Here is a 25,568-nt window from a genome sequence, read left to right on the forward strand (position 1 = left end):
ATCACAGTGAAAAACTAAAAACCCCAAAGCTGCCTGAGAATCTTTAAAAATTTTTTCTTAATAATTTTTGAGAATTTTTAAGAAGAATTAAGAATTAAGAATTCTCTTAATTTGAGAATAATTAAGAATAATAATTTCTTCTTAAATGAAGAAATTGACCTTCATATGCCCCTGTAATTCAATTCCTAAATACATGCCCAGAGACATACTTGCACAGGTGTACCATGTACTATAGACAAAAACGATCATGGTAGCACTGTTCCTGACAGCATACTGGAATCAAACCAAAAGTCAGTAAACAGTCAGATGGATAAGTATGTATGGTACAATGGAATAAATACAGCAATAATAAAGAACTATAACTACACACCATATAATCCTGACATTGCAGGATGTTTAGTAATATCCCCTCTATGCACAAAAAGCCAACAGCACACTCCCCCACCCCTCCCACCATGACAATACAAAGTATCTCCAAATACTTTCACGTGTCCCATGGGAGGCAAAACCATCCCCCTAGCTGAAAATTGATTTCAACTGTTTGAGATCTTAGGGAAAAAAAAATACACCACGCTTCCCAAGTCATGAGTCTGCTTATACTCTGATACCAAAATTAAACAAGAGGAGCCTAAAAGGAAAGAGACTATATTAGACTCTACTTAAAGTAGAAAAACCCCAGTATAAGGTATCATATCTATTGTGTTCTACCCCCAACTCCCAACCTACATAGGTACTGAATGTATATTATGTGAATGCAAGGAAGAGTCAAAATTAGGAAACTTATTCATGTAATTTATAAGTTATATCCCTATATGGAATTATTAATATATGCATGGCCATGAAAAACAAGGTAGGTCTATATGTACTGTGTCCATGATATACTGTTAAGTGAAAAACCTATGTCTTCTAAAGAAGCAAAGTTGAACACAGAATGGACTTTTCTCCCATTTCTTTTCTGAGGCTCCACTAGAACTACGATGAAGACATACCATGAAGGTTGAACACTGTACACACACACAATGTAACAAAAAAATAAAAGAGGGCTACCAGCAGAAAAGACAACTCATGCTAGAAGATGACAGTGAACTGGAGAATGGTGATTTAAGTGGAGCAAACAAGCCAAGCCACAGGTTAGGGGGTAAACCGGCAGGCTAATCTGTCCCGCAGCGCCCTGGAGAGGCTCCAGACGAAGACACCAGGACACCTGACAGCAGGGGTGATGGGTGGAGTGAGACACAGACTAACCAAGGCCAACAACAGAGCAACTGTCCAGCCCCAAAACACACCGCTCTCCTTAAGCAGAACTCTGGCAGACACGTCTTTCTCAAGCAGGAGACAAGGTTTCATGTCCAGAGAAACCAGACAGTTCCAGCCATCACTTATGATTATACCAGGAAACAGGGAGTGGAGGATAAGGGATGGAAGCCAGCTTAAATTCCTCCAAAAAGCTGTATCAGTTGGCAAGTGTTGGCCACAAAGGACTCCTTATCAGCCTTTTAGTACCTCTTTCAAATATGAATGAAAAAAAGGAAAAAATATGAAAAAGCAACAGAATAAAGAGATATATGAGGAAAGTCTTCAAAAAGAAAAAAACAAACCAAGATAAATTAGAAAAAAAATTATTAAACTTATTAAAGAGAAAGAGAGATGCTTGAGGGAGAATATCAAAGTAACTCCTTAAAGACACTTATGATTACATCAACAAAACAAAAATAGAATGCTACGAATAAGGAATAATCAGAGAACAAGCTTTTAGAACTTACGGTTCATTCATCTTTGGAGAGGACCCACAATGAGACACACTCCCAGCATTCGCCCCTTGTATGGACCCCACCCACTGTCAACTTGGGCTGGCCCTGGGACTTGCTTTAACCAGCAAACATGGTGGAAATGACACTGTGCCAATTCCAGACCTAAACTTTAAAAAAAGCCTGACAGCTTCCACTTTTGTGCTCTTGAAAGCCAAAAATAAGAATTCTGACTACCTTTCTAAAGGAAGAGAAGCCACGATAAGAGACCTGGAATGATGAGATGCCATGTGGTAAGAAGGGCCATGAGAGGAAACAGCAGGCACCAGACATGCGAACAAAGAAGCCATGTTGGACATTCCAGTGCGGTCACATGTCCAAATAACAAGTCCCAGCCACTCTCTGACTGCACGGTGAGGTCAGCAGAAAAACTGTCCAACTAAGCCTAACCAACCCACACAATCCTAAGACAGAGAATAAAGTGTTGTTTAAGCCATTATGTTCTGGGGTAACTGGTTAACCAGTACTAAAGAGCCAAAATAAAACTTATAAAGTTATGACTGTTCAAATAAAATTTTCAAAAATTGAAAGGTAAATGTTTCAGAATTTGAAATTAAGACAAAGAGACAGAATATAGTGATAATTAGATACAAAGATTCAAGCAAGGAGGTCTAAAATCCTATTGGTAGGTATTCCAAGGTGAACAAAGAAAAGAATGGAAAGGAGAAAGTGCCGCAGGAAAAAAATATAAGAACATCTACCCAAAAAGAAAGACTCGAGAGTCCAAATTTGACAAGATCCATCCATACTAAGTGCTCAAAAACAACAGAAAACCAAACAAACCACGACTCAGTAAACCACTGTGATATTTCAGAACACCAAGGGAAGGACAAAGTCCTAAAAGCTTCCTGAAAGTCACGCAGAGATGACCAAGACTAAGAATGGCATACCTACTGACTAGACACAACAGCACAGTCTGAAATTCTGAGGTAAAATTTTTTTCAACCAAGAATTACACATTGAACCAAACTACCAATCAAGTGAAGAATATAATAGCAGTTAACATTTATTGGGCATTTATTATGCACCAGGCATTGCCCTAAATGATTTACATGTAACAACCTATTTAATCTTTACATGTCCCCGCAGATATATGTATTACTAGCATCTCTCCCAGTTTGCACATGGGAAACTGGGGAACATCCTGCTAGGTAACTAGCCTAAGTTAATTAGGGGATACAACTAAGGAGCAGTGATCAGGATTCAAACCTATGGTGGTCTGGCCTTTTTTTTTTTTTTTTTAAGAAGTTAAGAACTCAGAAATGTACCACCTCTTCATGTTTTCTTAAGATTTTACTTGACTAAAATCATTTTACTCCAGGGAAATGAAAAGAGGTAAGCCAAGAAAGAAACATGAAATCTGAAAACAATGTATCTACTACTCCAGTAGAAGAAACAAGAAAAATTTCAAGATGACCGCTGAATAGCCAGCCCAGAAAACAACCTGCTGAGACTGGTACAGAAGAAACCAAAGGCTGAAGAAGAGAGGGGAGATCTCACAGAAAAGAGACAGGACATAACTTTTTTAAACTAAGAATTATTACTAAGGAAGACACCGCAAAGCAAAAAGCTGTACAAAGGAAATATAACAGGAAACTATACTACAAAGTCCTAATGATGATTATTCATATGACTAAATATAAAGATGTTTTAGGAAGGGGAAGTGGGTGGGTAAGTGGGTGGTATAAGAGTTAAATCTTTATTATAGTACAAGCCACGAAATTATACCTAAATAGGTAAATCCAGAAATCCAGAGAAGTTAGAGGTGGTGGTGAGCAAGTGGGTACTTCTGCTGATGGAGGAGATAACATTAGAGTTAGGCCTTTCGAAGCACAAAACGGCAGAAAGATGGCATTCTCAGGTGAAGGTAAGTAAATAAACAAAAGCAAACAACTGCAGAAGCAAGGAACAGTTATGGCAACCAGAAATATTAACAACAAAAAGGTGGTGATGGGGACAAGGGCAATTGTTTGCCTGTCATAGTAAATATAACCAGCAGCTCCCAAGAATGAAAAGGCTATTTTTAGTATCTAAAACAAACAAAACAATTCAACAGGAAAACAAAAACTAACTCCTAAATAAGTTGTATAATAATGAGAAATCATCCTAATTTTATTTGTGCATGAGACAATGTATTTTAGCTCTTGAACACTTGAGAATTTTTACTTTACCTGACCCGTGGGTAGTGGTTGATCTAGCATCTCAACATCCAGGTGCTTAGGAAGGTTATATAATCTGCAGAGTTCACATACCAACCACTTCAATTGCTGACGAAGCTACAAAACACATTTCAGTAAATAAGCATTACGTTAAAGAGCCCTTAGAAGACATGAATAATGCTACAACTATTGTAACTAATCCAGTAGGAAATGGAAAAAAAAAAAGTTTACTATTGCTCAATTACAGCCTACAGATAAAATAACAATCTTAAGAAATATTTTAGGGGCTGCCTAGCAGAATGACATGAAAAAAATGGCAGAGGAAGAGAAGCTCCAAACACTGCCTAATTTTCAGTTGTTAACTTCTTTTCTTAATAACTTTTAAGAGCACATTAATACATTAACGAGGCTACAGAAAACAGAAGCAGCGTTGTTGCACATGGATTATAAAATTATATATTTCACAGCCACTCATTTGCAAGTACAGAGGCAAATGTGGTCTAGCAGACAGAGCCTTGGAACCTAGACAACCTTGGATACAGTACCTAATGCCCTGAGTCTGAGTCTCCTCATCTGGAAAATAAGGAAACTAAAACCTTCTCATAAGGGTAAAGATTAAATGAAATCTTCTGCAAAAACACTTGACACTTATAGGCTCTTAAGTGTTTGTCAAAAAAAAAAAAAAAAAGGCCTCACTAGGAAAACTGCAAAGAATAACTCCTTTCCACTTTTAAATTCAGATTTTTAGAACATATTTAAAGTAAGCAAGGTAAATTATATGCACAAATACATTTTTCATTGTTTAAAAAATATACATTGTTTTCAATGTATAAGTTTAGCACTATGATTTCAGAAGAATGGTCACTATCAGTAGACCTGACTGGGAGCAAATAAGGCAACTTACTTCAATTGGTCAGAACAGTTTCCTAGATGTTGCCAACCAGGAAAAGAGATGAAGAGAAAGAAGCAGATTTATGAAGGACTAAGGGAAAACAGAAACAGAATTAGAATGGGCTAAACAAAGCAAAGAACAAGCCTTTCCAAAGTGGACAATGGAGCAAATGAAAATGAGGAAAGCTGAGCAGTAAATTAGTATCAAAAGTATCCTCAAGCTTAAAAAACAGCAAAGCCCCACTGTGGATTTGTTCTCCATCTGATAAGCTCTGTTCTGTGCTCAGTACATAATAAAGAGGTGGCTGGGTGAGCTGGACAGACCTGGACATTCCATTCCCTGGTACAGGAAGAGCTCCCCGAGCACTGTGGGAGAGACAGCCGCGTGGTCGTAGAGGTGCACCAGGCAGTAACAAGCAGGGCCATACACCTCCCGGGAATTTCAACACCATGCTCCCCCCAAAAGGTGTTTAAGGGATCAGAAGAAGAAACTTAAGACCAGGGGGGAAGAATTTAGGAAATATTTAGAAGGGAGATGAACAAGTCTTAGAAATTTACTAGATAGTTTCGGGTTGAGGAGCAGGGGTCAGGAAACACTGGTATAAAAAAGAACTCTAAGATAGTTCCCACATTCAGGCATGGGTAACAACTTTCATTATTTCATTTTGCCCCATTCACAATCACAGAGAGAAATTTTTGAGGGGAAATGTGATGGGGGTGGCGGAGTACTAAGATGCAGATGAACTTAAATTTTAGATGTAATCATTTTGAACAGCCATGGCACACCTGAGTGAGATTCCCTGAATCTATGTGATATATAGACAAATAATGGGTGTCAAACTCAGGAGACAAAATTTTATCTAGAGATACAAATTTAGGAATCATTGGAATATAGGCCACAATTTAAGTACTAGGGGTAGAAGAGATTACTCAGAGAAAGCACAGAAAGAGAACAAAGAGGTGGACCAAGGAATAAGAGCTCAGAGAAGACCAAGGCAAGGTAGTAAGAGACAGAAACAGGAGAAAGTGATTTGATGGAAATCCTCAGAGGACAGAGACAGGACTTGTCTTGTATACTGACCACTTATCACAAAGCCTGGCACAGAAGCCAGGCACGTTTTTAAAAACACTTTTCTGTGTCCTACTACTAACAGTTTTCTGTAAAAACCCAGGTTAAAAAAGGTATGTACAAACCAGTGTACACATAGTTATATATTTTTTACAGCACTGTATACGTGCTTCCCTGGTGGCTCAGTCAGTAAAGAATCCGCTTCCAATGCCGGAGACTGCCTGCAGCACAGGAGACCTGGGTTCGATCCCTGGGTCTGGAAGATCCCCTGAAGTAAATGGCAACCCACTCCAGTATTCTTGTTTGGGAAATCCCATGGACAGAGGAGCCTGGTGGACTACAGCGCATGGGATCACAAGAGACAGACACGACTTAGTGACTGAACCACCATACAAAAGGGGCCAGATTATAGAAAATATGCTTTGCCTCATTTTTTCACTTTAGTACATCTTGGAACGTTGCATGTGCTCTTGTGGAAAGACTGGCTGCATTCTTAACAACATGATGTTCTATCATAAAACCATACAGCAATTTTTTTTTAACCAGCTCTTTACTGGTGGACAGTAAAGCATATGTGTTTGCTGAATGAAGGACTGTTTCAAAAAGAAAGAGTCAACAGTTTCAAAATGCTGCAGAAACTTTAGTACTAAAGAACTAGTCCCGGATTTGGCAACTAGGGGTAAAAATTTTAGTACAACAAAGGTGGCAGCATACCCATTATAATGAATTAAATGTGAGAAAAGATAGCTTATTTGATCAAGAAACTAGATTATAAAATAACTGGCAGAGAGCACAAGAAAGAGTAGAGGATGAGTTTTTTTCTTTTATGTAAATACTCGTTCATAAAATTGGACCAAATTTTTTATCCTATGTCATTTCACTTTAGGAGCATTTTTTGATGGAATATTTTAGACATCAAAAAATAAGCCCACTCATCTCTACTATTATAAAACTTACAACTTTAGATCTTTGAGGCAACTTCCTAAAGGGAAGCACTGGTAAGGGGGCTATGTCTATTGCTCATTACCTGTCCTGTTGCCCCTCCCTTGCTGGAGATGTGAACACATGTCTGTCTAGCTTTTAATTTTTTCCTCTAATCTTCATGGCTTTGTTATTACTCTTGTAATACTCACACTGAAGTTCCTCTGATCTTAATTTTAAGAATAGATGTTTAAACCACCTCTAACTTATTGTGACAAAAATCTGAGGTCAGTCTAACTTCCTCAAATGGTCAGTTCTCCCAGCACTATTCATAAAATAATCTATCCTTTATTTACTGAGTATTTTGGTTCAATTTAACTGATTCTGAATTCTCAATTGCATGATTATGTTTCTAAATTTCTAACTGCCTTTACCTGTCCAGCTTAGTGCTAGTACTTGATATTTTATTTAGTATCTGGTCAGATAATTACTATTATTTACTCTTCAAAACAAACTTTAGAGTCATTTTGTCAAGTTCCAAAAATAAATCTGTTGGAATTTTTACTGGAATTGCATTCAATTTATAAACTCACATGAAGTTACAGATAACTGACATATTTATAATACGGGAGTCTGCACATCTAGGAACACAGTTGTCAAGTCTTTAATTCCACTCAGCAAATGTTTATAGTTTTCTTGATACAAAATTTGTACATCTAAGCTTATTCCTAGGTGTCTAATATTTCTTTAATTGTGGCTGTCAATAAAATACCTGTCCACTGTATTTTTTGATTATAGCTGATATTTAGGAAAACTTGATTTTTATATAACAGAACTTTTAATCAATCATCTTAAAAATTGCTTTTTCAACTGACTCCTTTGGATTTAAGGTAAACAATCATGTCATCTGCAAATAATGACTGATATTCTTCTAGAAGAACTTTGTGATATCGTGGAAAAATGCAAATGATATAACTTAAATGTATGTTTAAGAGTATATGTATTTTACAAGCAAAAGAAAAATACTGATTTTTAAAAATTGCCATCATGTCAACAATGTTTATTATCAGGTAGAGAAAAATTAGGGTGACTTCTATTTTGCTTTTATTGTTTTTACTTTCACTAGTTCTTTCACAAGGGTCACTTAATAGTTTTATAATCAAAGAAATCTGATTTCTTTATATATTAAAAAATAATTTTTAATTTATATTCCTTTGGTTTTTACTGCAGAGTTATATAGACTCTTGACAGAAACATCAATTGGGGTCATTCAATCATTATTTCCCCCTCACATCTATCTCAGTCTTTTTCCCTTTTCCTACCTTGGATAGTGGACCCAATCAAAAATGCTTACTTAATTTAATGATTAGGATTCATGGGAAAGAGACAACCTAATTCCTGAGCTAAAATAGGACTATAGTTACGGGGAATAAAAATGAGAAACCGAGTACTAAACAGAATTTGAAGGACAAAAAAAAATCTTAGAGGAGCTAAAGACTAGGTTATCAAATAGTCATTAATCAAGCTTTTGTATCATATTACCTCTTAACACTTGAATTCTGTTATGTTCATGAGAAAAAAAAAAGTAGTGTTGTTTATTTTCTCACCGAATTGTTGTTCTTAGTGTCTTCGAGACGTTCCAGAACTGAAGTCAGATTTGGATCATCAGAGTCCACAAACCATATTGGTGAAGAAGATGGATAAGATTCCTGTTATGGAGACACTGATGTTAAACACATTTACATACAGGCTAACCTGGATATGCAATTAAACCCCACCACTAAATGGCAAGATGATCACAAATTTAAGTAAAACATATCACAGAAAGAAAAGTAAGAAAAGTAACACATTAAAATCCATGTCTTTAAATTCATTAAAATCCATGTTTTTAATTTTTTAAACAAAAATTATTAAGCTCTATAGTTTAATCTTGCCTGCTTCATGTTATATGATTTATAAACCTTAAAAAAGGACTTGCAGTCTGATTTAAAACAAACAGAAGAGAATATACTGCAAAAGTTGTTCCATCAAAAGCAGAAAAAAATGTTATGCAAATATCAAGGATGATGGGTTTCCTTCCTTTACAAAGAAAGGTCTATCATGGCATGGATTTGCCAGTTTTAACATTTTTTAAGGGCTTTAAAATCTAGAATCATAATAAGTCCTTCAAGAAACAAAAACAAAAGCAAAAACAAAAATTTCCAACCTTGAAGTAGTCTACAGAGTTAAACCATACTACTTTTTGCCTTTCAGTATAATAAAGCTACATTTCTAGGCTTTATCTAGATGAGATGTAACTCAATTTTTTAAACAAAGTAAAGGAATACATACCTAGGCACATGTTTTTAAATCCTTACAAATGCTAAAACTAATTTTTTAAATCCACTCACTGTATGCCTTGTCTTCTCAGTAGTGTAACTACACAAGTTACTTTGAGACTTTTTTTCCCCATTAGAAAACTGGCCCCTAAAAGCAATCCCATTTAATTTTCGCCTTTTTCCTAATAATTTCCCTTCCTTTCTCAGACTGCAAACAAGAATGTAGTTTCTAAAGGACAGATTTCTTAAATGAGATTAAGATTACTTCTTAAATACAGCAAGTGTTAGAAAGGCAGAACAAACAGCAACACAGCTATCTTAGGGCTACCTTCAGTGCTCACTTGCCATGGGAGCTGAACTCTGAGACAGGCATTCTCCTTGTACAGCTACTGTCTGTGGGCTCCCACTCATCGAGGTCAGTTGTGTTCTTGAACACTGCAATAAGCTGCCTCTAAAATGGCCCCAATAATCCTAACCTCCTGGTATTCACCCCCTTGTATAATTCCCTCCCCTAGACCTAACAACTCACTTGTAACAAGCAGAATACAGTAATAGATGTCACCTCTGAAATTAGGTTACAAAAAGATGGGAAATTCTGTCTTGCTTACCCTCCCTTGCTCTTTCATTTGTTCCCCCAGTGGAAAACAGTTCCCTACGGAGAGATCCAAACCCACTGAGCAAGGGATTGAAGAGGCCTCTGACCAAGCGCCAACTAGAATCTGAGGCCCTCAGACCAACAGCGTTTGAGGAGATGAATCCTACCAACAAGTGCATGAATGAACTTGGAGGTGGAGAAGACTGTCCTGTCCTGCCTTGAGATGACTATAGCCTCAGCCAACACCTTGAATGCCTGGTCAGGGACCCTGAGCCAAGGAACCCAGGTAAGTCACACACAGATTTTTGACCCATAATCAAAATGAGATAATGAGAGATAGTGAGATAATGTCTGTTTTAAGCTGCTAAACTAGTTGCAGAGCAATAAATAATTCAAACACCATAAAATTCCAATATTTTATTACATCACACAAACTGAATACTACCGAGAAATGCTATTACTACCTATATACTTTTTTAAAGCACAATTATGTGTTGATTTTTTTAAGTTAATGAATTAAGCATTACACATTTCCACCTACTAACATTTACTCTGTTCATTTGTACTGCTTTCTGTTACATATTAGGGAAAGCCATTATTATTAGTATTAGCTGCAGTTAGGATCTAGTCACAGAAACATGACAATTTTACCTAGTTTTAAAGAAGCACTGCTTTGAGAATTATAATCTCAATTATATATAGTTGGAGCCACAGAATATTTTTAAATATTTTTAAAGCATTTTACCAAATGTTCTTTAAAGAAAAAAACCTGAAGTAGAACATCATTATATCCATTCAGCAATGGTTTATTTCTGTATCCCCATCCCTCAAACTCTTACTGTGTTCCAAACCTCTTTAAGGCTAAAACGTAGATGGTCTTCAAAATTAATCCCATTTTTAGCGAGAATTACTTAACTGAATATTACATTTTCTTCAAAGTCTTCGGCCTAATCTGGAGAATACACTATCTAAACCATTTTGTTTTATATTTGTATTTTCTTTAGTCTTAAAAAAAGAAAAAAAACTACATTTTGAGCTTCATTGCATTGATTAAAGTTCTGCATAAGCAAAAGAAAATACATCAATTGGTGCTCTGGGCTAAAACCCCTCAAAACCATAATATGAAAATTACAAAACTAAAAGAAATACTGAAATCAGTTACTACCTATGCCATATTTTTCTAACCCTAGACAAAAGACAGGATATATAGTAGGTCTAAGCAACTATGTTAACAGTTCTCTAAGTGGGGCCCTTGGACTCCAAGGTCCAAACTATTTCTACAGGAATACTAAGATGTTAATTGCCTTTTGCATACTTAACATTCTTACCAATGGCGCCAATACAACGGTGGGTACCTTAGCACAGATAAAGGCAGTGACACCAAACTATACTTGAAGTCATGGTATTATTCACCACTATGCATGAAAGGTGTTTCAAAGAAGAAAAAGGCATTTCACTTATGAACGTCTGTGATGAGGCCGTTATTTCACTAAATCTCAATCCTTACGTTTTTTTAATATTGCAAGTGATGAAATGGGCACACATGAGCATTCCTACAGAATACATGAGAGCACGTGTGTGTTTGAGTTGTGAGCTGAACTAACCACTTTGACAGGACACCATTTTCACTTGAAAGAATGACTGACAAACAATGGTTATTCCAACGTGGGTTTCTGATAGGTGTTTCCTCAAAAAAAGAATGAAGAGAACCTGTCATTTCAAGGAAAACCCAAGGCAGTATTTGTTGCCAATAATAAAATTCAAGCTTTTAAGCAAAAATTAGAAGTTTGCAAAGCCTGTTTCCACCATGTGAGCCTGACAGCTTCCCAAGAGTATTTTGATGAGGGTGATGATGATATTAATGGATATAATGTTATGTTATATAATGAAATATATTAACATTTATAAGATTCCAGCAAACTAATATTTTCCAAATAACAACGCATGATGTCATAGCATGCAAGGGTGAAAGATCCAGTCAAAATCCAAGAAAAACCAAGTTTGGGTACAGTATCCACAAAGAACATCTGCAGCTATCTAAAACGGCTATTAAAATATTTCTTTTTCCAATCAAGTATCTGTGTGAGGCTGGATTTTCTTATTATTATTTCAACCACAACAACATACCACCATAGACTGCAGAGGCAAATGACAGACCAGATATCAAAGAGTTTAACCCCCCAAAAATGTAAAATTGTGCCACTATTCTCATTAAAACTGCTGCCTGTCCCCATCCGCCAACCTTTTCCCCCTTCACTTTCAGAATTTCTTCCTTGGAAGAAACATCCTTTTACCATTCTGTATTAATGTGGTTCCACTGAGGATACTTTTCCTATCTCCCTTCCATCTTCCTACCTTCCTCTCTTGACCCAAAACCTGATCACTGGTCTCTACCAGCCTATCCTATTCCTGATTAGCTGTCAGATGAGCTAAACTAGGCAAATCTGGGTCTTCTCTGGGACTAGAGCCCTCTTTCTCAGAGATCTAGCATCACAAGGTCAATGCTGGCCAACAGGGGCAGTCAGCATTTATCTTGCTAAATGGAGAGGGTTAAAAGAAACCAACGGAGAAGGTAATGGCACCCCACTCCAGTACTCTTGTCTGGAAAATCCCATGGATGGAGGAGCCTCGTAGGCGGCAGTCCATGGGGTCTCGAAGAGTTGGACACAACTGAGCAACTTCACTTTCACTTTTCACTTTCACGCATTAGAGAAGGAAATGGCAACTCACTCCAGTGTTCTTGCCTGGAGAATCCCAGAGACCCGGGAGCCTGGTGGGCTGCCTTCTATGGGGTCGCAGAGTCGGACACAACTGAAGTGACTTAGCAGCAGCAGCAGCAGCAGCAGTAATGTTTAAGGCATTATTTAAAACAGAAAAAACCCAGAAACCACTGATAATAGGGACATGACTGACTCAATGCTAAAGTCATATAATAAGACAGCACACAATAATTGAAGACATTATAGAGTAATGGTTACTACAAAGGTCTACAATATTATTGAGTAAAAAGTAAAATCAGATTATAAAATAATCTGATTTTTTTAAGAGAGAGGGAATCTACATAAATATAACAGAAAAAATATGACCAGTTGACAATACATACATCAAAGTTTGGATAGTGGTGTGTTCTGAATGGTAGAACTACAGGCAATTTTTTTTCTAGTTTTGCTTACCTGGTTTCTAGACTTCTTAATTAAATAAAAATGTCTTGTCTTCCACATTATAAAATATCCACTACCATCACCTCTGGAAACTGAACCTTCAGCACAAATTCTACATCATGGTCAAGGCTTGTTCAGTGTAATGTTTAAAAGACAATCCACATACTTTGAAAGGCATCTAAAATTATTACCGAAACTTAGAAACCTAAGCATTCATGCTTTCAACCTCTTATACTTCAAGCTTTTAAATTTTTACAAGATTAATAACTAAGCTTTCTATCTTGAAAAGATAGTTTCCTTACTATTTCTCTTTAAAATGACCCATGATATACAATTTTTAAACAATGGATGGTGCTGAAAAATCCCAATATAAGTTCAAGCAACTTTCCCCACATTAAATGTTTAAATGCTTCTAACATAGCTCTTTGTCACCACAGTTATGAAAATTTTAGACAATTATCTAAGCATCTAATTATTCAGGGGCCTTGTTTTTCCTCAATTTTATTAATACTACTGTTTTTACAGTAATTTTAAGGCTTGAAGGATGAAGTTGTCTGTGACCACCACCCTAAAAGTTACATAATTGGACAAATTACAAAGAAGCTCACCACCACTGCCACCATAAAATGTTGTGTTGTCCTAATCTAAGACAACATAACTCAAGGTCAATCAAACCGACCTCTTTGCTTCTCATTGTTTAAGGAGCTTGCCTTGTTCAGAAATAACTTTATCTATTTTCCACATAAATCCACTACAAGACCAGTGTGCAGCTCTATATCAAGCACCTGCCAGCAAAACTGCCTTCCAGAATGCTCAGTTTCTGGTATTTTTCCAAATGATATGAAATCCTTGGAGATGGCTGTGTCTTAACTTTTTGAAAATTGACACACATACTTCTTGTTGAAGGTTCAGAGGTCTAACAACTGTAACACTTCTGGAGAACAGTTATAGAACACATTATTTTCATATTTTGCCATTCAATAAATGTGGGATGGAGAATGAAATAAACTTACAGAATTACCATATGGTACTATATAAAATCCTAAATGACCTGACAACATTAAAAAAGCTATCCCCTCCCCCCAAAAAGAAAAAAAGAGATTGCTCCCTGATAATCATTTTACAAGTAAACAATGTACAACCACGTATCTAACATGACTGAAACCCACAGAAGCAGAGTAAATACACTAATATTTGGTAAAAGAATACTGCATACACACTCCTGTGATCTGAAAAATGTTAACTGTTTGAGGAGCAAATTACAGCTAATTAAAACTTCATTCTAAATGAATTGAAGCAGAGAAATCAAAAGTGTCGAAAAAGATTCAAACCACTGAATCTGCAGAAACCACTGGTTTCCTTGATTCCAAGTCTGCTTTGTCTTTCAAAATAATCTTTTAGAAGAGAACACAGAACACTATTACAATGACCTTGGAAAAAGGGACCTCTGCTTTACCACTCTGATTCTCCAATAATGCTTTATTTGGCAGGGACTATTTAAATTCAATTCCCAGCCCCTCAACTAGCTGACATTTATCTAACACTATCCTTTTCCAGGTCTAAGGAAGTTTAACAAAGGAAAAAAAAAAATCAAATTACTAAAGGATACCCCATTCACAAAATGGAAACCTAAATCTCCTCTTCATATATCTGTTCCTTTCAAGGAAGGTCATAAAAATGGGGATGAGGGAGACTAGATAGGTACTAGGAATTTGACTCTATATTATAAACTGGTCAAATGAATGGAAACAATGATTCCTCTGGAGTGAAAGTATCATTGCAGCACTTAACATGACAGTTCTGATACTTTCAAAAGATTCTCCAGGAGTTCAAACTGGAAAAGCAATCTGTCCCAGGAGAATAGACCAAAGAAAAGGTCTTGGGCTTTTCAGTCAAGTTTTGTTACTTCCCTTGTATAACACTGTCAGGGCTACTTTTTTTTTTTTTTTATCAGTGTAAAGACAAGAAACATCAAAAATTAAATTAACAGCACTGGTTCATTTCCCATGAAAAGCTATTAAAAAGTATTTTCAAACCAATGTTATTCAGCCACAAATGACATCATCACTTTTATATTTATAGAGGTTATCATCACTGTTAGAGAATTCTCCTAAATACGTTCTCATGTGGGTCAAAAAGTATTATCTATTTCATAGAAAAATACAGTAAAAGTAGTAGTTTGCTTGAGGTCCCAAAGACTAAGACTAAAATTTTTTTTCCCATCTCCTAAACTTAGAGCTCTAACATTTTTAATTTAGTATCTTGTTGTTGGGGTGGGGAAAAGAGTACCCTTTTTGGCAATGATGAATAGAAATTTAATTAGTTTAACAAAAAAATGTTCCACCACAAATAGCCTGGCAAAGCCACTCATACAGAAAGAGTAATGCTTTATGCTATACAAATAATAAAGTACTATGACGTTTTATTTGTTTACCAGCTAATTTACTTCCTGGGGGGGATTTCTCACTTTAAAACAGTGATTCTCTACCAAGAGTTCCCAGATGCCAAGAAGTCCACAAAAGGAGTAATGGGGTTGTCAAGTTAGGCTAAATATTTCAAAAGAACTAAAACAAAGTCCTATGCTGGCTCTGAATAAGGCTGCACAGGTTATTAAAATGAGCTGCTTTGCTTTTAGGTGTGATCATAACAACTGGATGGTAGCTCTGACTGGCTATTAAATCTATTTACTGAAAATGGAAAAAAATGACTTTTTAAGTCTGCATGACAAACTTTTTTATCATGAGTTTACAGAAAACAAGTAAAAAAATGACTCCTTGAAGTTGAATTTAGCCCTATTTCCCCTTCGTATCTAAGATTAGGACAAATTTATGAGACAGAAAAGAAATTTAGTTCCACTCCTTTGGCCTAAAGAGTAAAAAACATCTACACTTTCGCCTGTTTTTTTTTACTTCTTAAACCACTTTCATGTGAAGTCAAATTGAAGATTCCCTATCAAGCCCTAAGTGGCCTTTCAAATATTTATGCACGACCCAAGACACTTTCTTGATGTTTTCTCTGCCCTTTTGACCAGTTCTTGACAGTTAACTTATTAAGATTAAGTAATTAAGATTTTTGTTCAAAGAGAAGGTAGTTAAAATGGTGGCCATATCGCCAACAACACCAATATTTACTGAGCATTTACTGAGTGTAGGATGAAAAGCAAAACCACTGAATAGTCTCTCCTGCCACCATGAAAAAGACTTCCCAAAAAACCCACCACTGTATTATAACAGAATGTAAGAAAACATAACCAAAGCAGCAGTTAAGGACTATAGGAGGCAGGAAGGGAAACAGATACACTGTATGACTAGGGAGCCTTGGGGATGGTCAGACATGTCAAGACAGAATGAGTTGGGGAAACGGGCACATTCCACACAGGGAAAACTGCTGATGCAGAAGCCTGAAAGAAAAAGGGGGCACCATATCTTTAGAGGATTACTCAAATTGACATGCATGTGTGTAAGAAACAACTAATGAGGTACCATTCACTCACACATTATAGCAAGTGCCTAAGGATGCTTCTTGGTAAGCATGGAGAAGACAGGGCCTGGCAAGAACTCAATGAATATTTGGGAATAAGAGGAAAAGATCTTTTTTTAAATAGATCAAACAGTACATTTTTATTTTTAACAGCTACAACTTTTTAGATAATAGCAAATCAAACACAGTAGACAAATTCTGGCATTTGAAATCCAGCCCCACTCTTTCCTTGCTCTTTCCCCTCTAAGAAAATGGTATCGACAAGAGCAAACTGTATTGATTTTATCTAAACACTAAGCCATGCCTAAACAGTCTTTATCTTTTAGAGATATACACCAAAATATTTACAGATGAAGTGCTATGTTTGGAATCTGCTTCAAAATAATCCAAGGTGGGGCAGAGATGAAATAAGATTGGCCAAAAGTTTATCACTGTTGAGGCTGGATACACGGAAGTTCTCCATGCTACTGAACTTCTTGAATATGTTTGATGTTTCTCCATAACAATGTTATTAACACAGCATCTACAATGATAATTATCTTCTGATAATGTGTCATAATTCACTGACACCTCAGTCTGAGTAGTCTGTATTAATGGTACCATTATCCTAGTCCCCACCAAGTCCTCCTTTTGCCCGGCATCTCTCACTTTGTGCTCTACTCCCTAATCCATGTCATCATTCAGTAGCTTTGTGTGCAGCTGACTCCATCAGCCTCCAATATGGTTCTCAATAGGGCACTGCTGGCACTTGAAGTGGGATAATTCTGTCTGGCAGACTGCCTGAATATTACACTTGGCATCCCTGTACCCCTGCCACTTAAATGCCAGCTCAGCACAGCAACACCACCATCCCACCCCCACTAGAATAACCAAAACCACACACACGTTTCCTAATGCCACCCACTACAGAGAACTACTCCTAGTCCTGGATGGTAAATACATCTTCCCATTTACCTGAGCTTGCGCCTCCCCAGGAGCCTACAAGTTCAGTTTGTCATTTAAACCAGCCCTAGTTTTTCCGGGCCATACTTCAACTTGTGCCAGAATAATCATCATTCAGATCAGCCAGTCTCTTTATTATCACCTACTTTGTGCTCACGACTACTTCCTGTTTTCCATTCTTGGAAAATGTTCTCCTTCACCCGCCTATATCCTGGGCTTCTCAAGTCTCATTATAACGTCTCTATTCCTAAGCCAACCACATTTTCAAAGCTGTGGTGTCTTTTTCCGGATGGAGTTTCCTCTGCCTGAAATGCCCTTTGGCTCCCTTCCAAAATTCAACTCACCTGTGAAAACCCAACTCCACAAATCCGCCTCTCCTCAAGGCCCTTTCTGAAGCGCCCCCTGCCCCCAACCAAAGTCAAAGTTAATTACTCTCTTTGGCTTTCGCGAGCATACCTTAGAACTTGATCACTTTGTTGTGTAAAACTCTTCCCTCAAGAAGCCTGAGCTCTGAAAGCAGGGACTGCTCTACCCATTTTTGCAAAACCAGCGCCTAGAAGAGAACATCTCAGTACAGCTCTTTATTTTTTTTTAATATACACCTGCTCCCCGGTATTCTGAAAACTATTTTAATATTATCATAACCTCAAGGCCTTTGCAGACTCCGGAGCACCAGGTACGCTGTAGGACTTACCTACTAACTTAACCAAAGGGAGTTTAACGACGCTAGAGTCAGCTTTAACCGTATTCACAGAGGAACATGAAACCACCACCTTGACTCCGGTTATAATAAGCGGCACATCCCGCAGTTTGGAACCGATACCGTAGGTCAACTTCACAATGAACATCCTCATCATACACTTTTATGAGGAAACTTATTTAACTTTTTTTTTTACGGGTTTATCACGAGCTTTCCGACGAAGCAAATGAGAGAGCTTTAAAGGATCTTTCCGACTTGAGACATAAAACCGATCTTCCTGGCAGTAGATTTGGGCACGGATCTCCTTTCCCCTGCTCCCGATTTACCACAGGAGGGGCTACACAAACATCCCCCCAGAACACCTGCCGCATCCAAGGTCCAACGCGCCTTCGGAACGCGTTAGCGCGGAGCCAGGCCAGCGGGAATGGGATCATTCAAACAGCGCCAGAGGCTGCATTCTAAACTTTCCCCCGACAAACGCGTCAGTTTTCAATGTTAGTTTCTCCTTAAACCCAAACTTAAAAAATAATTGGGGGAACAGACGGAACCAGGGAAACCTGACTGGAGAAGGACGCGTTCAAACTTGAGGGCCTTTCGCCTGCCCCGCCGGGGCTCACACAACAGCCGACCCGCGGGCCGCGGCCCCCGGGGGCAGGCCCCTGGCTGTGGGCGGCCATGGCGACCCAGCGAGGACTCGGCCGCCTCGAGGTGCGGCGACCGGGGCCGCGAGGGGCCAGCAGCCCCAAACCCAGCCCTGCCGGGAAAGCCGGAGAACCGCGCCGTCCGCCTCCTCCCACCCCAGCCGCGCGCAGTCCCGGCGGGGCCCCAGCCGGGCCCCTCACCGGGAAAAGGGGCGGACCCGCCCCGCCCCGCCCAGGGTCCGAGGGGCCTCTCCGGGGCAGCCTCCCCTTTGTCCGAGCACTCGGGGCGCCCCTCTCCTCCCCGGCCCGGCCCTGAGGGGCAGCGGCTGGGCGCCTCACCGTGATGTTGCAGTGGAGTGTGAGCGGCGGCGGCGGGGAGTGCGGGCTGCCCGGCGGCGCCGGTGGCGGCACCAGGAACTGGCAATGCAGTTCGTCCAGCTTCCAGCTGACGATGCGGAATCGCTCGTGGTTCTTGTCGAAGATGGACGCCAGGAACTTCAGCTCGGCCTTGAGCCCTGATACGGACATCTTCCCCTCATCTCCGGCGGGAGGGGTGCGGAAGGGGAGCCGGGCCCGGAGCCGCCGTCACGGCCGCGACCGCCCCGCGGGGCCGGCCCGGGCCGCGCTCTCGCGGCTCCGCCTCTCCTCGCCGCCGCGGCCCGCGTCGGATCGGGGCTGGAAAATGGCGAGAGACGCCGAGGCCTCAACGAGCGGTGCTGCGGCGGCCTGGGCGGCTGCTCCCTTTGTAACTGACTCCACCGGCAGGAGGCGGCGGCCCCGTGGCTTAAAAGGGCAACAGCTACACCACCCCCGCTACCGCCTGGGAAAGGGCTGCCCCCACCCCGCCCCCTCCCCTCTCCTCTCCCCTCCCCTCCCCTCCCCTCCTCTCCCCTCTCTTCCCCTCCCCTCCCCCCTCCTCTCCCCCTCCCCTCCCCTCTCCCCCCTCCCCTCCCCCCTCCTCCCCGGCACTCCTGCGCGCCCCCGTTTCGGCGCGTGCGCGCGGCTGAGGCGCGCGCCCGCCTGGCCGCCCCCTCCTCCCTGTGACCCAGCCCCCTTCCCCTCGGCCCATCTCCTCTGCTCGCGACCACGGACGCCAGGGTTAGGCCAGCTGGTGCCCCGGCCCCTAATCACCAGAAGGACCCGGAGACCCCCGCGCGCCCCTGTCCCCCAGCCTGGGATCAGACACGTGCCCGGCCTATTGCGCCGGCCACGTCGGCGGGGCAGCGGCCACGCGCCGGTCCCTAGGGGCGGGGCTCCGCGAGGCTCTGAGCGGGCCACCCACTCACCTGACCCAGCCCGGGGCCCTCCCAGATAGGAGGCTGCAGACAGCACTCCGGACCCAAATCGGCCCACTTAGCTTCATCTCCGCTACTCTCATCCTAGTCACCTAACCACCACTTCTCTATCTAGCCTGAGTTCCTGCCAGGACCTTCTCTCCGGACTCTGCCCACTCCTTTGCTCTCACACAATCCTTTTACCGATGATGGTAATTTGGTCCCTGCCAGCTGCTCCCTCCCACCTCTCGCAATTTCATCCTTTCCGTACCCACTACCTCTGTTCACTCTGGCATTCATTTTTCTCTCCCTCTTTCCTGTCTCGAGCTTAAGATAACTCTCTCCACCTCCCATGGAGGCAGGGCTGGCCTATTTTCAGTGAAGTCTTAGCTCAGGGCCTTCCTGAACACCTAATCTAAAATAGCCTTCTAGTCACCCTGTATCATACCATCCTATGTTAATTTTTTGCTAGACACTTTTCACTATCTGATATTTTTCCTGTTTATTCGTTGTTTTCCCCAACGTGAATGTCTTATCCAGAGCCATAGTCCCAGGACCTAGAATGAGGCCTTTTATATAATAGACACTCAGTGTTACTGAATGAATGCTCCTATCTGGAATCCTCAGCACTTAACACAATCCCTGGCATATTCTCAATTGCTCCCGAAATGGATGGAGGGCTGCATGGTAGTCCAAAGGAATATAACATAATTGGGCAGGTAATTAATTAATAGTGTATTTAGTGTGTTTAGTGATATGCACTAGAAGCAGCGCCAGTTTCATGAGCATGCAACCTGTAGTTGCATAAGTCTCCTAGTTAGAAGGGCCTTGTGTTAGGTTTAATGCCCTGCTATAGACATTTTGAAAGTCTTAATAATTTTCCAGCAAGTTGCTCTGCATTTCCTTTTGCACTTTTTTAAAAAAATTTATTTTTAATTGGAGAATAGTTGTTTTACAATATTGTGTTGGTTTCTGCCCTATATCAATATGAATCAACCATAGGTATACACATGTCCTCTCCCTCTTGTTTGCACTGGTCTTAACTAGAGGTACCTAAGCCTTCTCCGGTGCCTAAATGTCTACTCCTCCATGATCTACAAGTGGTCCCTGATCTACTTGTCCTTCAGATAACGAAATGCAGGACAACATAAAAGGATATGATACAAACTTATTTACAGAACAGGAACAGACACACAGACTTAGAGAACAAACTTATGGTTCCCCAGGGGAAGGATTAGGGAGTTTGGGATGGACAGGTATACACTGCTATATTTAAAACCAACAAGGATCTGCTGTGTGGCCCAGGGAACTCTGCTCAATGTTATGTGGAAGCCTGGATGGGATGGAGTCTGGGGAAGGATGGATACATGTGTTATGATGGCTGACTCCCTTTGCTGTCCACTTACAATTATCACAACATTATTAATCAGCTATGTGTGTGTGTTTAGTCATTTCAGTCATGTCTGACTCTTTGTGACCCCATGGACTGTAGCCTATCAGGCTCCTCTGTCCATGGGGACTCTCCAGGCAAGAATACTGGAGTGGGTTGCCATGCTCTCCTCCAGGGGATCTTCCCAACCCAGGAATCAAACCCAGGTCTCGCACATTGCATGGGAATTCTTCACCTTCTGAGCCACCAGGGAAGCCCATTAATCAGCTATACTTCAATACAAAATAAAGGAATTTAATAAAAAGTTTTAAAAATACAGAAACACACAAGGAGGTAGTAAGTCCACTGAATGGGGAACATATTTAAAGTTTTTATTTTCATTTACTTCTGTAATAGTGAATCATGTTATATTGTTTCTTAGCCTTCCAGTGGTTCACAGACCACTCTGAGAATATAATAAAAGCTATGATCCATCTTCTCAGGAAAATACCTCTGCATATAAAGTGTTTTATTTATGGGGATTCCTGGCCCTGGAACTATGGGCACCATTATGAACTGGGACTGAGAGAAAGAAGAATGGATTCCAGTGCCAAACTCTGAGCCAGAAATAACTAGCACTGGCATTATTGCTGGGTTAGGCACACATGTAGCTTGCTGCTGCTTTTTTCTTCAGTCTCTGTTACTCCTAATAAGCATGGTAGTCACAGACAAGGATTTGAGACAAAGAGGAACAAACTGTTCAGAACTTTGTATAACTTTGAGAAATAAAATTCCGTGAATAAGTTATTTAATCTCTCTAAGCTTTATTTTATCTCTAAATTGCTATGAGAAAATAGAAAGCTTTATAAATTGTAAACACTTTTATATCTCAGAAATACACACACACACATCCCCATAGACTGTAACCTGCCACATGGGATTTTGCAGGCAATAATACTGGAATGGATTGCCATTTCCTCCTCCAGGGGATCTTCTTGACCCAGGGATCAAACCCACGGCTCTTGCATTGACAGGCAGATTTTTTACCACTGAGCCACCAAGGAAACCCTAATTAAGTTGACTCCACAATATGCATTCCATCCCAGATGACTGGAAATCCAATGAGGGATCCTATCCATTTTCCTGTAATAGGTTAAGGGGCAGGCTTGTGACACATTTCTGGTCAATGACACAGAAGAGAAGTCATAAGACGTCACAGAAGAAGCTTTAATCAACCAATCCTAGTGCCTGCCCTGATTCTGGACCTCTTATTGTGTGAAGTAATATATTTCCTTATTGTCCAGGCCATTTTAAGTCAGTTTTTTGTTATTTGCTCCAGGATACAGTGTTTTTTTTCCAATGCTAGACTTTAAGTTTCTTGAATTCAGGAACTATCCATCAGTTCAGTCACTCAGTCGTGCCCGACTCTTTGCGACCCCATGAATTGCAGCATGCCAGGCCTCCCTGTCCATCACCAACTCCCGGAGTTCACTCAGACTCACGTCCATGGAGTCAGTGATGCCATCCAGCCATCTCATCCTCTGTCATCCCCTTCTCCTCCTGCCCCCAACCCTCCCAGCATCAGAGTCTTTTCCAATGAGTCAACTCTGCATGAGATGGCCAAAGTACTGGAGTTTCAGCTGCTTATATTTCTAGCCCTTTTAGGGCTTGGAACACAGCTGCTGCTGCTGCTGCTAAGTCGCTTCAGTCGTATCCGACTCTGTGCGACTCCATAGATGGCAGCCCACCAGGCTTCTCCGTCCATGGGATGCTCCAGGCAAGAACACTGGAGTGGATTGCCATTTCCTTCTCCAATGCATGAAAGTGAAAAGTGAAAGTGAAGTCACTCAGTCGTGTCTGACTCTTCGAGACCCCATGGACTGCAGCCTACCAGGCTCCTCTGTCCGTGGGAGTTTCCAGGCAAGAGTACTTGAGTGGGTTGCCATTGCCTTCTCCTGGAACACAGCAGACCCGAAAAAAATGATTGTGAAATTTAACAATCATTTTTTGAGCATCTTCAATGATATCAAGAGCCCAGACTGTTTCCCTTGTCAAGCTGAGAGCAAGATGGCTGGAAGTGTTCTTTCAGGTTACCAGACACAAGAATATCCAAATCAGAAAGGGCTGTTTCTTCCATGTCTTCTTCCAAGACGTGGGACTTTTCCGAGAATATACCCACTGGCTTCTCTTCTGTGTCATTGGCCAGAAATGTATCAAAAGCCTACCCCTAAACCAATCAGAGTTTTAAATGGATGGGATCTCTCACTGGCCTTCCAGTCATTTGGGATGAAACAGATACTGGAGAGTGTCTACTACCACAGTGTCTACTACATACTCATAAATAAAGACAACATCAGAGCACAACATCTGCTGGATCATAGAAAAAGCAAGGGAATTCCAGAAAAACATCTACTTCCGCTTCATTGACCACACTAAAGCCTTTGACTGTGTGGATCATAAAAACTGGAGAAAATTCTTGAAGAGATGGGAATACCAGATCACCTTACCTGCCTCCTGAGAAACCTGTATGCAGGTCAAGAAGCAACAGTTAGAACTGTACATGGAACAACGGACAGGTTCAGAATTAGGAAAGGAGTATGTCAAGGCTGTGTATCATCACCCTGCTTATTTAACTTATATGTAGAGTATAACATGAGAAATGCTAGGCTGGATGAAGCTCAAGCTAAAATCAAGATTGCCAGGAGAAATATCATAAGATTTCTTTATGGTGGAAAATGAAGAGGAACTAAAGAGCCTCTTGATGATGGTGAAAGAGGAGAGTGAAAAAACTGGCTTAAAACTCAACATTCAAAAAACAAATATCACGGCATCTGGTCCTATCACTTCAAGGCAGATAGATGGGGAAAAAATGGAAACAGTGACAGACTTTATTTTCTTGGTCTCCAAAATCACCATGGACGGTGACTGCAGCCATGAAATTAAAAAACAGTTGCTCCTTGGAAGAAAAGCTGTGACAAACCTAGACAGTATATTAAAAAGCAGAGATATCATTTTGCCAAGGAAGGTCTGTATAGTCAAAGCTATGGTTTTTCCAGTAGTCATATATGGATGTGAGAGTTGGACCATGAAGAAGGCTGAGTGCTGAAGAATTGATGCTTTCAAACTGTGGTGCTGGAGAAAACTCTTGAGAGTTCCTTGAACAGCAAGGAGCTCAAACCAGTCAATCCTAAAGGAAATCAACTCCGAATATTCATTGGAAGGACTGATGCTGAAGCTCCAATACTTTGGCCACCTGAAGCAAAGAGCTGACTCATTGGAAAAGACACTGATGCTGGGAAAGATTGAGGGCAGGAGGAGAAGTGGGTGACAGAGGATGAGATGGACAGATGGTATCACTGATTCAATGGACATGAGTTTGAGCAAATTCTGGGAGACAGTGAAGGACAGGGAAGCCTGGTGCGCTGTAGTCCATGGGGTCACAAAGAGTCATACACAACTGAGCAACTGAACAACAACAAATGACATATCAGAGAAGGAAGAATTTAATTCTAGAAATTATTTGGATAAAAGTACAGCCATTCTCAGAGAACATCCAAGAGACCAGTTGATTGTATAGTACAGGAAGGGACCAAAAGGAAGATAAAGCTGAGATGCTATTTGAGCCCAGATCTTGAAATCCTAATACCGTTCCAGAACGACTACAGTTTCATTTAATGAGAGTCATCACTTTTCAGAAGATTAATTTGGCATTAGTACACAAAATAGATCACAGTGGGTTTAAAACTGTAAGGTAGCCATGAAGAAGAGGCAGGAAACCCAGATCTAGATCTGGCATGCCATTAATTCCATGGGTCAAGTCACATCAAACTCAGACGTTCTCCAGCTCCAAACAACAGAGTCTTTTGGATTGGCCCAAGTCAACAATGAGAAGCACTGAAACAGAAATGGCAGTGGGCATGGAAAAGACTATACTGTTCTAGGGACGTATCTGAGGTAGAACTGCTAGATCTTAGAGCTGATATGGGGCTTCCCAGGTGGCGCTAGTGGTAAAGAACCTGCCTGCCAGTGCAGGAGACATAAGAGATGCAGGTTGGAACCCTGGGTAGGGAAGATCCCCTGGAGGAGGCCATGGCAACCCACTCCAGTATTCTTGCTTGGAGAATTCCATGGACCAAGGAGCCTGGTGGGCTGTGGTCCATAAGGTCACAAAGAGTTGGGCACAACTGAAGTGACTCAGCATGCACACACTGTTTTTATTAGAGTATGAACAGAAGTGGAA

At 40.6% G+C, this 25,568-nt stretch overlaps 1 protein-coding gene across 5 annotated transcripts in view; it reads right to left on the bottom strand.

Moving 5' to 3' along the window:
* UBE2Q2 (ubiquitin conjugating enzyme E2 Q2) overlaps positions 1 to 19,445 on the bottom strand; it is a 62,420-nt gene extending 42,975 nt beyond the window's left edge. For 2 of the 5 annotated variants that reach the window (XR_015149829.1, XM_086364000.1), the window contains exons 1-3: positions 19,025 to 19,445; positions 8,456 to 8,557; positions 3,980 to 4,084 (exon numbers count right to left, since the gene is read on the bottom strand). Coding sequence is in view for 3 of the 5 variants with exons in the window: in XM_086364000.1 (XP_086220126.1) it covers positions 3,980 to 4,084; positions 8,456 to 8,557; positions 19,025 to 19,213 (396 nt within the window). In the remaining 2 variants the exon portion in view is untranslated. Of the gene's footprint in view, positions 1 to 3,979; positions 4,085 to 8,455; positions 8,558 to 17,800; positions 18,758 to 19,024 lie in introns of those variants that run through there. The other 3 variants (XM_086364002.1, XM_086364001.1, XM_086364003.1) reach the window with 3 other exon arrangements.
* Between the last annotated feature and the right edge of the window lie 6,123 nt (positions 19,446 to 25,568).

This window comes from Bos grunniens, chromosome 21, assembly GCF_055505025.1.
Source record: "Bos grunniens cultivar Pamir isolate PY7600 chromosome 21, Bosgru_T2T1.0, whole genome shotgun sequence".
NCBI classification, from domain to species: domain Eukaryota; kingdom Metazoa; phylum Chordata; class Mammalia; order Artiodactyla; family Bovidae; genus Bos; species Bos grunniens.